This window comes from Manis pentadactyla, chromosome 14 (genome assembly GCF_030020395.1).
Source record: "Manis pentadactyla isolate mManPen7 chromosome 14, mManPen7.hap1, whole genome shotgun sequence".
NCBI lineage: Eukaryota > Metazoa > Chordata > Mammalia > Pholidota > Manidae > Manis > Manis pentadactyla.
Window position 1 is genome coordinate 3,328,421 of NC_080032.1, and position 12,933 is coordinate 3,341,353.

General features: G+C 42.5%; 1 protein-coding gene across 5 annotated transcripts in view; it reads right to left on the bottom strand.

The window, feature by feature from the left end:
* CDC45 (cell division cycle 45) overlaps nucleotides 1–12,933 on the bottom strand; it is a 29,970-nt gene that overhangs the window by 15,591 nt on the left and 1,446 nt on the right. For 4 of the 5 annotated variants that reach the window (XR_008993885.1, XM_057492420.1, XM_057492421.1 and 1 more), the window contains 6 exons: nucleotides 12,739–12,831; nucleotides 11,494–11,631; nucleotides 10,402–10,548; nucleotides 2,851–2,906; nucleotides 1,672–1,720; nucleotides 380–441 (listed from right to left, as the gene is read on the bottom strand). Coding sequence is in view for 4 of the 5 variants with exons in the window: in XM_057492420.1 (XP_057348403.1) it covers nucleotides 380–441; nucleotides 1,672–1,720; nucleotides 2,851–2,906; nucleotides 10,402–10,548; nucleotides 11,494–11,631; nucleotides 12,739–12,831 (545 nt within the window). In the remaining variant the exon portion in view is untranslated. Of the gene's footprint in view, nucleotides 1–379; nucleotides 442–1,671; nucleotides 1,721–2,850; nucleotides 2,907–10,401; nucleotides 10,549–10,667; nucleotides 11,632–12,738; nucleotides 12,832–12,933 lie in introns of those variants that run through there. The other variant, XM_057492422.1, reaches the window with a different exon arrangement.

Consider the following 12,933-nt stretch of genomic DNA (forward strand, 5'->3'; position numbering starts at 1 on the left):
ATGTTCGTGGCACTCCTGTTCCCATGTAAAGCCCATGCAGCAGGCTCAGAGGCAGGCTAACACCGACTCCTGTGTCAGATTCCACCATATGCCAGGGTTGCAGAGATGCCTAGCAAGGGCTGCCTTGTTTAAATCTCACACCCCTATTCCTCAAATTTCCTGGCCCCCAGGAGTTTATGTGCAGTCAAGAGCCTCACAGTTAGGAAGGAAAACGGTCACACACATGCCCAGAAAAGGGGCTGTGTCCAAAGTTCCTGGTGGGAACAAGGGACGTACATGTGGGGACATCTTCCTCCAGAACCTGCCTCGCTGTGGGAGGACAGAGCTACTCAGAGAAGGAAGCCCCGCACGGCAATGACCCTGACTGGGGCCTACATACCACAGCATGTCATTTAGGTCCTTGGACATCATCCACGCCAGGTCGAACATCACCATGGCTGACTGCAAGAAAGAGAAGCCTGAGCCAGGGCCAACCGTGCTTATAGGAGGGCAGGCCACACAGCTGGGCCAAACCTGGGCCACCTGCAGATGGTCTGCCTGGCTGGGGTGGATTCAGGCGAGACTGAGGAAGGAAGACGGCAAGTGACCCTACTGTGTCCTCTGATAACTAGTACACTGTCATGCTACAAGGGAGGCTGCAGCCCTGTGCCGGGGCCTCTACACATCTCACTGGGTGCCTCAGTGTTGCCTGAGGGAGGCTCTGAAGCCAGGAGGTTGGGGACCCCACCGTCTGCATCATCCTATGTCCATGTGCAGATCCTGGCTGCCTGGTGGCTTCGCACATTTCCAGGAAGGCCAGCTGAGGCAAGGCCTTGGCCCGTTACCTGGGCATTACAGAGGGCGGAGCCTCAGGACCCCCTGCGAGGAAGGTCCCTCTTGCAGGCTGTCCATGGATGGAAGCCTGCAGTTCCCTCTGAGCAGAGGGTACAGGTTTCCATAGGAGGCAGGGAGGGGGATCAGTGTCCCACCAGAACTCTGAAGTCCTGTTAGCTGTGAGATGCTGGGCAGCCTGTCAGAGAGGATTCCCAAGAGAACCATCCCTGTATCTGGAGGGAGCCCGGCATCCACTGTCCCACCCACCACACCCACTGTGTAGAATCTTCCATTCGCCAGGGCAGAGCAGAGGGTAAAAAGATGACCCTTCAAAGGACAATGGGACCTTGACAGAGAAAGGGATTCTGGCAATATGGGGCTCAGAGTTCACGGCCCCAGGCCAAATTCTAAGACTAAACACAGGATGTTGAACTGGAGACCGGTTTTCTAGGGCTCCTTGAAGCCCTGTGCTCTGCTCACACTACCAGGAGGTTTCCCATATGAATTATGTTCCATGACACACAAGCAGTGGGGGGCCTTTATAATTCTGGAGTTTTATCTTCTTGCAGAGACTAATAAAGACCTGCTGCATATTTTTGATGATGAACAAAAATAACTGTTGAGACCTTGTGGGTGTGCAGGACCATCCCAGCAACAGCCTCTGACATGATGATTGTTCTCTTCCTTTTCCGGAGGAGTTTAAAGCTCAAGCAGGCAGCACCACCTCCCCAAGGTGGAAGCAGTGGGGCTCAGATTCAAACCAGGCTTTTGTGGCTCTAAAACCTGTCCTTCCTCCTGTTTCAGGACACTGACCCCCAGAGCCAGACCTTTATGGTGAAGTACCCCTGTCACGCTTACCGACGTCCCATGGTATTCATACTGCTCATAGTCAAAGAGGATGTCTCTTCTGCAATGACATAAGATGTGGGTCTTCAATAGGAAGCAGTACAAGAAGACAAAACACTTGGAAAATGCTCAAACTTGAGGTAATCAAAGAAACGCAGAGTAAGTCATGGTGCTCTTTTTTCACTTACGGACTTTCATGGAGTGTATAATGTATAATGCTGGGAAAGGTGTAATTTTGACACAAATCACTTGTGGCAATGGAAGATGTAAAATGTCACAGACCCAGAATGCCACTTCTAAGAAGTTATCCCAAGAGAACAAGTCAAAGGAATAAGCAGGACAAGACTCGCTATGTCCACAAGGTTGCTCACTGCAGCCTTGTTATCATGGCAGAAACACCTGAAGTAACCCCCAGCCAAAAGACAGGGAGTGGTGAATTAAGCACTATGCAGGTTATAAAGGCTGTTCGGAACTACCGAAAATAATTATATTAAGTGAAAAAATGCAAAATTAGGTCCATATTGTGATCACATAAAATATTCACAAGTATGAATAACCCAGGAAAATTGATACAGAATTTTCTCTTCCCACTAGTGAGAGTGGATTATATTCACTTTTCTTTTCTTAAACTTCCCACACTGGTTTTGCACTGTCCTTCCAAGCACACCTCTTCAGCTGGACTAGCAGAGACCTTGAAGGACTCGGTTCAGCAAGGAATTCTCAGCTCCAGGGCACTGCTGCATGTTCATCTCAAGCTAGAATAACCTTTCCCAATAGTTTTATTTTAGAGCACTCCAATTTGTTAACTTGCAGCACGAAGAGGAATTATGGATAACTCGGTTTCCTTTTCATATACTTTATTCTATGAAATGTTTTACACAATTGCCATCCATCCCATTTTTAAAGAACTTGTAAATGAAAGTATGTATGTTTGGAAAACTTGGAAGAACCAGGGCCTGTCACCCCTGACAGCATGTATTTGGGAAACCTCTGCACCCAGCCCTGTCACTCATGGGACCAGAGGGCAATAGAGGGGACCCAGAGCTCTTTTCCAATGCAGGGGCTACATGCTCACTCCTGCAGCCACTGGCCCAGAGGCTCTAAACTAAATGAATTGTCCTCAAATGGAAAAATATGCATGCAGCCTCCAGACAGGTCCCGCAGGGGGAGCCACCTGAAGCGCACACTCACCTCCGGGCCTCCCACTCTCTCCGCTCCCTCCTCTTCATGGTTTGCTCTGCTATCTCCTGATGCAGGGACAAAGAGAACAAAAGGTTGAGCAAATGAGCCAGGGACTTATCCCCCCAGCCCAAGAAGTCTCCAACTGGGTGGAAGCCATTGGCTGCAGCCCCCTGAGGGAACACATGGGTTATTTATCCCATGCCTTGGGTGCAGCCTGCACTGGAGAAGGGAGAGGCTGGGGCAGGGGCTAGCCAGGAGCCCCGGGCCCACTGGCACCACGGACAGGAGTGGATGCTTTCCCACTGCCTGCTCAGCCCACAGCCGCCTCACACTAGCTTCTCCACCAGACTAGAAGGAGTAATGTTTCTTACATCCTGCCACATGCCAGGGACTATTCTAATTTTGCAGATGCAGTCTTCTTTAACTCTCACAACAAAGGCATGAGGCAGTACAGCAGTTTTAAAAGTCCATGGCCCAAGACTTCTGGGCTGGAAACATAGAGATGTATTTTTCCCTGCATGTCCACTACATATACCTAAAAACCCTGACGTTATATATAAAACAAACAAAAGTAGACTTTGAAAGGTAGAGAGAAAGGCCGATGAGTACTCTGGGTTTTCTTTTTGGCTCATACAGTCCAGACTTACATCTGAAAGAGCTGGCAACCTTGGAACACTGACAGGTACACAGAAAAAACTCCCCCCCAAAAACCAAAGGACCAAGAAGGAACAGCCTCAAAGACAGGAAATTTTTAGACACTAACTGCTCTACTCTAGCCACTACCACCAAAAACACTTTGGCCCCACCCCTATCCACCTAGCAAAGGATGAGTGGGAGCCTAGATTCCCACCCGGGTGAGTGCCTCCCACCTGTTACACCCCCACCTTCCATGTGCAACACCTCCCAACACCCACACGGGGGTGGTACATCAGAGGAGGTTAATTAAGTAAGGAGCCTAGATCTTCCTTGTCCAGAGGTAATAGGGAGCCAGTCCCTTCAGGGGTTAATAGAGGTCAAGTAGGGAACCTGAACTTCTTACTTCCAGCTGGCTATAAAGAGGCCATGCTGCCCATCCTTTCCTTTGCCAGAATGGTATCAGAGAAAGCAGACAAGCAGGTTTGAGTAAGACCCAGAGTCTCATAATGTAGTACAAAAATGTCCAGGTTTCATTGGAAAGTCACTCATCATACCAAGAAATTGAAAGATCTCAAACTAAACACAAAAAAAGGAAATCCATAGGTGCTAATACCTGTGATAGAGATGATAAAGATGTCATCTTTATCAAGATGTCATCAAGATGATTGAGATGTCAGAATTATCTAGGATTTTAAAGCAGCCATCATAAAAATGCCTCAGCAAGCAATTACAAACATACTTGAAACAAATGAAAAAATAAAATAGGAAGCCTCAGCAAAGAAATAGAAGACATAAAGGAAAACTACATAGAAATTTACAGCTGAAAAATATAATAACCAAAATATAAACTCAGTGGATGGGCTCAAGAGCAGAATGGAGGGACAGAGCAAAGAACCAGCAGTGAACTAGCAAACACAATAGTAGAAATTACCTGCCTACTCTGATCAACAGAGAGAAAACAAGACTGGAAAACAGATCCAAGAAGCTGACTAAATTCTAAATAGGATATATCCAAAGAAATCCACACCAAGACACATCATATTTAAACTTCTGAACACTGATGACAAAAAATTTAAAAACTTCAAAAACAGCAATAGAAAAATAATACCTTACCTACAGGGGAAAAATAATTCAAACGGCAGCAGATTTCTAATAATAAACTATGTGGAGGCCAGAGGAAGTGGCACAATATTTTTCAAGTGTTGAAAAAAAAGGACTGTTAACTCCAAATTCTACACATGGTGAACATATCTTTCAGGAATGAAGGGAAAATCAAGACATTTTCAAAGAAGGAAAACTTAAGAGAATTTTTTGCCTGCAGATCTCTTAAAAAGTGGTTAAAGAAGGTTCTATGAAAAGAAATAAATGACAAAAGAACAAATCTTAGAACATCAGGAAGGAAGAAAGAAAATGCTAAGCAAAAATTGGGTAAATACAATAGACTTTCCTTATCTTCTTAAGTTTTATAATTATGTTTGATACTTGAAGCAAGAATTATACCACTGTATGATGCAGTCCTAAATGTACATGGAAGAAATATTTAAGAAAATTATATTATAAACAAGGAAGAGTAAAGGACATAAAGGAAGATATCTCTACATTTGACTCTACTAGTAAAATGACAATACCAGTAGGTAGTGATAAGTTATGGGTATATAATAGAATACCTGGAGCAACCACTAAAAAATTTGTTCAAGAAGATACAACTAGAAACCGTACATAAATCGAGATGGAAATCTTAAAACAAAACAACTACAAAGAACAAGTGAAAAGCAAAATAAACAAAAAAGAGAAAATTAAATGCCAGACTTAAGCCCTAACATATCAATAACTACAATAAATGCAAATAGTCTAAATCCACTAATTTAACAGAAATTGGCTTAAAAAACCTGATTAAAAGCATGACCCAGCTCTATGCTGTTTAAAGAAACTCAGTACATACATGATAATATAGGCAGGTGGAAAGTAAAAGAATGGGAAAAGACAAAGCAAACAAACATTAATCAAAGGCAAACAGGAGTGGCAATATTATTATCAGTAATATTATCAAAAAATACAATTAACAGATAATACTGATTATTACCAGTATTACTATCAGATTATTATTCAGAGCAAAGAAAACTACCAGAGCCGTTATATAATGATGAAAAGGTTAAGCCACCAAGAGCCATCCTAAATGTGTGTGTACCAAACAACAGAGCTGTAAAATATGTGAAGCAAAAACTGAGAGAAGTGAAAAGAGAAACAAACAAATTTACAATTTTAGTTGGAGGCTTTAACAGCTCTTTTTCAAGAATTAATAGAACAGCTAGACAGAAAAGCAATGAAGAAATAGAAGAACTCAACACCATTATCTAATTCCACCACCTAAATACATACATCATAATAGGTAAATATCTACCTAATTGACATTTATAGAACATGCTACCCAATAGCAGCAGAATACATATTCTTCTCAAGTGTTCCAGAACATGTATCAAAATAGATAATATCCTGGGCAACAAAACAAATCTTGGCATTTTTAAAGGAACTGAAATCAGAGTATACTCTCTAACAACATAATCAAACTAGAAATCAATAATCAAACAGGAAAATTTCCAAACACTTGAAAACGAACCAGCATACTTTGAAATAATCCATGGGTCAAAGAGGAAATCCCGAGGGAAATTTTTAAAAAATTCACTGAAAGGAATGAAAGTGAAAATAAATATATCAAAATGTATGGGAAAGAGATTAAATTAAAATTAAATAAAGACTAAATGCTAAAGGAGGGTTAATAGGGAAATTTATAGCACTAAACTTCAAGAACCAGAAGAGGAAAATAAACCAAAGGAAGCATAAGAAACAATAAGGAGGAAACTCCTCCTAATTCATTCTATGAAGATAGTACTACCCTGATACCAAACCAAAGACAGTACAAAAAAGAAAAGCAGACCAATATCCCTCATGAATATAAATGCAAAATCCTTAACAAAACATTGGCAACTTATAAAAATTACACACTATGACCAAGAAAAGTTTATTCCTGAGATGCAAGACTGGTTCAATTTTTTTTTTTTAAAGATCGGAATTAATATGCTAAAGAGGAAAAATCATAGCATCTTATCAGTTAAAGCAGAAAAAAATCATTAGACAAAATTTGATATGTATTCATGATATTTACTCAGAAAAGAAAGGGAATAGAAGGAAACTTCCTCAATTTGGTTAAGAGCATCTACACAACTAACATCCCACTTTATGGTAAAAGTCTGGAAGCTTTCCCCCTATGACAAGGAAAAACACAAAGATCACTCTCTCATTTAACAAAGTTCTTGCCAGTGCAATAAGACAAGAAAAGGAATTAAAGGTATACTGATCATAAATAAATAAATAAATTGTCCCTATTTTCAGATGACACAATTGTCTATATAGTAAATCCCAAGGAATCTGCAAAAAAATTCCTAGCACTAATAAGTGAGTTCAGTAAGGTCACAGGATAAAGACAAACATACATAACTCATTGTATTTCTATATATTAGCAATGAACACCTAGAAACCAAAATTAAAATACAGTATCATTTATAATCACTCCAAAAAATGAAATACTTAGGTGTGAATCTAATAAAACAAGTATAGGACTTTTATAGAAAAACACCCAATGTTGATGAAAGAAATCTAAGAGGATCTAAATAAATGGAGAAACATAGCATGCTCATGGATTATAAAACTCAACATAATAAACATGTCAGTTTGTCCCAAATTTATATACAGGTTTATGCAATTCCTATCAAAATCTCAGCAAGATTTGTTATGGATATAGAGAAGATTATGCTAAAAACTATATGGAAGTGAGGGACATAGAAAAGCTAATGCAGTTTTGGAAAAGAATAAAGTGGGAGGACTCAGTCTACTTGATTTGAAGCCTTACTAGAAAGCTATAGTAGTCAAGACTGTGTGGTATGGGCGGAGAGGTAAACACACACATACCAGCAGGCCAGAGTAGAGAATCCATAAATAGATCCACACAAATATGCCACAGCCATTTTGACAAGGTGCAAAAGGAATTCAATGGAGGAAGGATAGCCTTTTCAACAAATGGTGTTTGAGCAACTGGACATCCACAGACAAACAAACAACTGAAAAGCAAATAAACATTGACCAAAACCCCACACCTTACACAAAAATTAATTGAAAATAGACCACAGACATAAATGGGAAATATAAAACTACAACATATTTAGTATAAAACAGGAGAAAAACCTTTGAGCTCTAGGATTAGGCAGAATTTTTAGACTTGACACTGAAAGGAAAATCATTAAAAGGAAAAATTGATAAATTGGGTTTCATCAAAATTAAAAACATTCATTCTGCATAAGACTCTGGTAAAAGGATAAGACAAGCTACAGAGTGGGAGAAAATATCTGCAAACCACATATCGACAAAGTACTAATATCTCCAACATATAAAACTTAACAGTAAAAAACAACCAATTAGAAAATGGGCAAATGACATGAAGAGAGATTTCACCCGAGTGGATATATAGATGGCAAATCAGCACATGAAAAGATATTCAACATCATTAGCTATTAGAGAAATGCAAATAAAACCACAGTGAGATAATACTATAACCTATGAGAACAGCTAAATAAAAAAGTGGTATCACCAGTGCTGGCATGGATGTGGAGAAACTAGGTCACTTACAAACTGTTGGTCAGAATGAAAACTGGTACAGCCACTTGGGAAAAAAAGTCTGGCAGTTTCTTAAAAAACTGAACATACAAACACCACACAATCCAGCAAATGTGCTCTTGGGCATTTATTCCAGAGAAATGAGAGCATGTTCACACAAACCCAAAACCCTTACCCAAAGAGCAGCTCTATTCAGAATAGCCAGAAATTGGAAACAACTCCTGCCCCTCAGTGGATGAATGACTAGACAAACTACGGCCCATCCATCCATACCACCGGAATACTATTCAGGAACAAGGGAACCAACTATGGACACACCCAAAACCTGGATTAATCTCCAGGTGATTATGCTGAGTGAAAAAAGGCCAATTCCCTAAGACTAAATAGTATATGATTCCATTTATGTAACATTCTTCAAATGACAAAATCATAGAAATAGAGATTAGTGGTTGCCAGGGGCTGAGGAGGAGGGGGGAACAGGATGGAAGTGCGAGTGGCTACGAAAGGGCCACAGGAGGGATCTTTGTGGTGATGGAAGAATTTATGGGGGAATATCATAGTATCTTCAACTTATTTTCAAATGATCTAGCAAAAGAAAAAAGCTTAGAGAGAAGGCAGATGTGGAAAATGTGGCAAATGTGAACTGTGGAATCTAGATGGAAGGTGTACAGATAGTCACTGTACTATCCTTTCAGTCATTGTATACATTTGAAAAAAATTCAAAATAACAAGTCAGTGGGAAGTTATGCATAATACATATACACATATATCATGATCATTATATAAGCATTCATGAACTCAGATTCTAAGTAGATGTACTAAGCATGTCAGCAGAAGATCTAATGTGTTCTGATATCTCAAGACCACCAACTTTCTCCTTGTTGCCAAACTTACCGGTGAGCTCTCACCTGCCTGCCCATCCCTCAGAGCCCTTGCCTCTGGACCTGCTCTGCCCTGGATGGGCCTCCTAGGAGCCCTCCTGCCTCCTTCCTTCCTCATTCAGGCCTCTGCTTGAATGTCCATGGCCACCTTCACAGACCAGCAACCCATACCCTGTCTAGCCCCTTACCTTGCTTTATTTTGCTTTGTAAACATGTAGCTCTCCACCTGAAACCATTCTCTAACCATGTTCATTTATGCATTTCTTCTGTCTCCCCCTGGAAAGGAAGCTTTGTAAGACAGGACTTTGTTCTCCCCCTGGTACTCAGAGCCTGACCAGTACCTGGTACATAGTAAGTGCTGAAAGTACATTGGCTTCTTACAGTGGAGAATCCCAGGACTCTTACCTGCAGAACATGAATGTTTCCAGGGGAAAATCCCACCCCATACTGATATTTGGGGCCAAGTATAAGGCAGCTTTTCAATAGTTAAAATAATGCTATAAAATAAAGGGAGGACTCAGAATACAAAAAAGACCTCTTAGAAATCAAAGATCAGAAGCCAAAGGCCAAAAGTTGCCTGGATAGTGGAACAGATAAAGAGCTGGGCAAGAGGAAAATCTAAGGATGGGTCACAGAGGTCCCTGGTCAGACTACCTGAAACTCTAAAGAAAGGATCGGGCAAAGGTGAGGAAGACAGAGAAAATTCCTAGCTTTGCAGGACATGCCCCCAAGATGGACAGCGTCCCTAACGTCCCACATATGGCTCAAAAGGGCCTGTGAAAGTGCCTTATTGGGAAATATCAGGCCAAAAATGAAGGAAAGACCCTAAAACATTCCCGAGGCAAACTTCGGCTTGCACACCAAGGATCTGGAGCCAGAGGGCACCAGCTTTTCCGACAGCACTGAATACTAGAATAAAACACGGCCCTTACGTTAGAGGACTAACCACGTCCCACCTTAAATTTTACATGGTGCAGAAGCCCCTTTGGTGGCCAGGCCCTAGATCTGGTAAGCAGCTCAGACCCAAGGCTCACAAGGCAGAACCCACGCGTATCTCTGGGAATGCACAGAGAGATTATGGAGGGGAGTGGGAAGGGAGATGATGCTAATGCCATTTATGGATGATATCCCTTCAAAAATATTTGCTATCCAGGTGAAGAGCTTTCATCTGACAAGATTTTACTATACAGATAAGGACACTGCTGCTCAGAGAAGTCCAGTAACCTGCCTGAGGCCATACCAGGGGACAGGAGGGCCCAGGATCAGCACCCACACCTGCTGCCGCCAGTCCCCCGGATCCAGCAGACTCCGGGCTGACCACTGACCTCTAGCGGGGACACGTTCCTCAAGACTGTGGTGCGAGGCCCGAACCCACCTCTTCTAATCGTGTGCGCTTCTCGGAAGGCTCTGACCCGTGGTCACTTTCATTTCCCGGATGCTCTTCCTCCTCTTCTTCATCCCTAAAGATGTCATCATAGGCAGGAACTTCGAGGTCATCATCTTGTTTAATGAGTAGTTTGATCTAAGATTAAAACAAAAAGCAATCAAGTCTCTCCTCTCTCCTTGACAGAAAACTATCGTGCTCTTGTGGAATCTTTACTTCCTAATTAGTTGACTCATAATGTACATGCAAATAGCCACCTGCTTGAGAAGAAGTTGACTTCTCAGGCATTTTGTTTTCATTTCCACTCAGTGAGGCACTGGAGTTGGATCTCACAGAATGCAGAAATTACAAGAATTTAAAAACTATTTATAGTCCCATAAGTCTGGGAAAAAAAGCTTGCTCCCCTGCCACACACCAAGCCAACAGAATGAACACCTCTGACAACTTGGCCTCTGACAGAAGAAATGAAAGTGTGCATAAAACTTCTGGCTCTAAAAGCCATTCCGGGCTGATTTCTCTCAGAGAGGTCCTTCCCAGGAGAATGTCAGGGCTGACACTTTGATGAGTGCGAGATCACCTCAGAGAACAGTTAGGTGGCTGTCCTGTGCCAGACTCCACGTTAGCTGCTGAGCGTTCAAAGAGTAAGAGCAACAGGGCCACTCGAGGCTGACAGCCTCAGCCTGAACACATCCCGTGCATCTGCACACCACCCTCCGGATGGGCAAGGCATGTCCCAGCCTTGTTTACAGGGAAAACAAGGTGCTTCCAAGGGCCCCTGATATTCAGGCCCAGGGCTGGGCCTGAGCTCTGAGGGCAGACTCAGAGGAGGTTTCTGGTCCTCACGCCTCCCAGGGCAAATGATTCTACAAATACATTCAGGGCACCTCCAAGGTTAGGCACCCTGCTTCGCATCAAAGATGGACAGGACTGGGTTCTGTCCTCAGGGGCTACTCCAACTCCTATAGGGGAGGTGGGCACATTGCCTTGCTAAGAACACCAGATACAACACTGTCCGTGGCATCACAAGGTACAGACAGATCAACGGGAGAACTTGGGGGAGGCGTGGGCCCCAAAGCCTGGTACCTGGGTATCGTTGTACACATTTACAATATTGACTGGCCTGTGCGTGTCACACACAAAAAATATGGCATCTTCATCAGGCTGAAGGATATCCAGTAGGTCTATGTTGGCTCCACAGTTTATGAGGATGAAATAATGGAACTGAAAAAAGAAGAGACACACTGACATAAGTGCACCGGGGAGGCGCCTTTTCCTCAGCACACTAGGCCTGGGTCCTTCTCCTGAGGCTCGTCAAGCCCCTGACACCTGGCCCCTAAAGGTGAGAGGCTCAAAAAATGGCCACAGATGGCTGGTGTAAAGTGCTTTAACAGGCTCTATACGCTGTTTCGTTTCCATGGTGACACCGTGAGATATAGGCTCCAGGGCTGTCTCTGCTTCACTGAGGAGGATGCAGAGGCACAGACTTCCCGAGTCTCAGGGTCAAGATGTGTCGGCAGGCAGACCAAGACTTCAGCTGTGCAACTGGGCCTTTTCAGGTCTCAGCTACTCTCCTGTGCTGCGCTGTCTCTCCATACCAACAGCACTGATCAGGTTCACATTTTTAGCCATCTTGGGCAGCCCATACGTGTGTGGACACCTGATTATGAATTTAAGTCTTTTATTACATCCTATCACTATAAAGAATCCTTTCCTTATATACACCAAACTCGCACAGGTCCCTCCCATGAAGACAGCAGCTCCAGGTGAGAATTTATCTCTGCCAGACAGTCCCGGACGTGCCCAGACTCCAGGGACTCCTCCACACTCCAGCCTGGCCCTCTGGGGCTGTGGGACCATGTGGGGTCTAAGGTGTCTCATCTTTCATCATAGTCGCATTCAGAGCTGAAAAGGTCCTGGTCTCTACTGTTTAAACTACACAGGGAGAAGCTACGTTCCTGGATCCCAAGTTGGAAACTAGGATACATTTTGTTGGAGAGATAATGTAAAATACTGGCATAGTCTAAAATAATTTTAAATAGACCATATAAAAAACTAACTGTTAAATTCCAAGCACCTTACAGTGAAATATGTGCAACATAAGTTCAAAGTTAAAGGTCCATAGTCATTATCTTTCCTTGTCAATTATGTCTCCACAACTTGACAGTAAGTCACCTAAACATATAGCTTGTTTTTCTCTTCTATATTACCTAATATACTTGAGACTTATATGTATAATACCACTTGTTGTGGATACAGAAAGAATACCAAATGTTAAGACATTTCAACTGAGTAAAAAAGTCTAATTATTCTAAAATGCATCTTTCATACCTGTTCTTTATGCTCAAGAAATGCAGTTTCGAGTTCTTGCCACCCAGAAACTGGAACCAGAGTGTACTGCACGTGGTCACACTGGAACAGGGCCTGGAGGGAGATTGTATTCAAAACCTATCATATGAGGATGTCTGCAATTTACCTCGAAATGCACTTAAAAAAAAATAAGATAGGTTAAGAGACGAATGATAC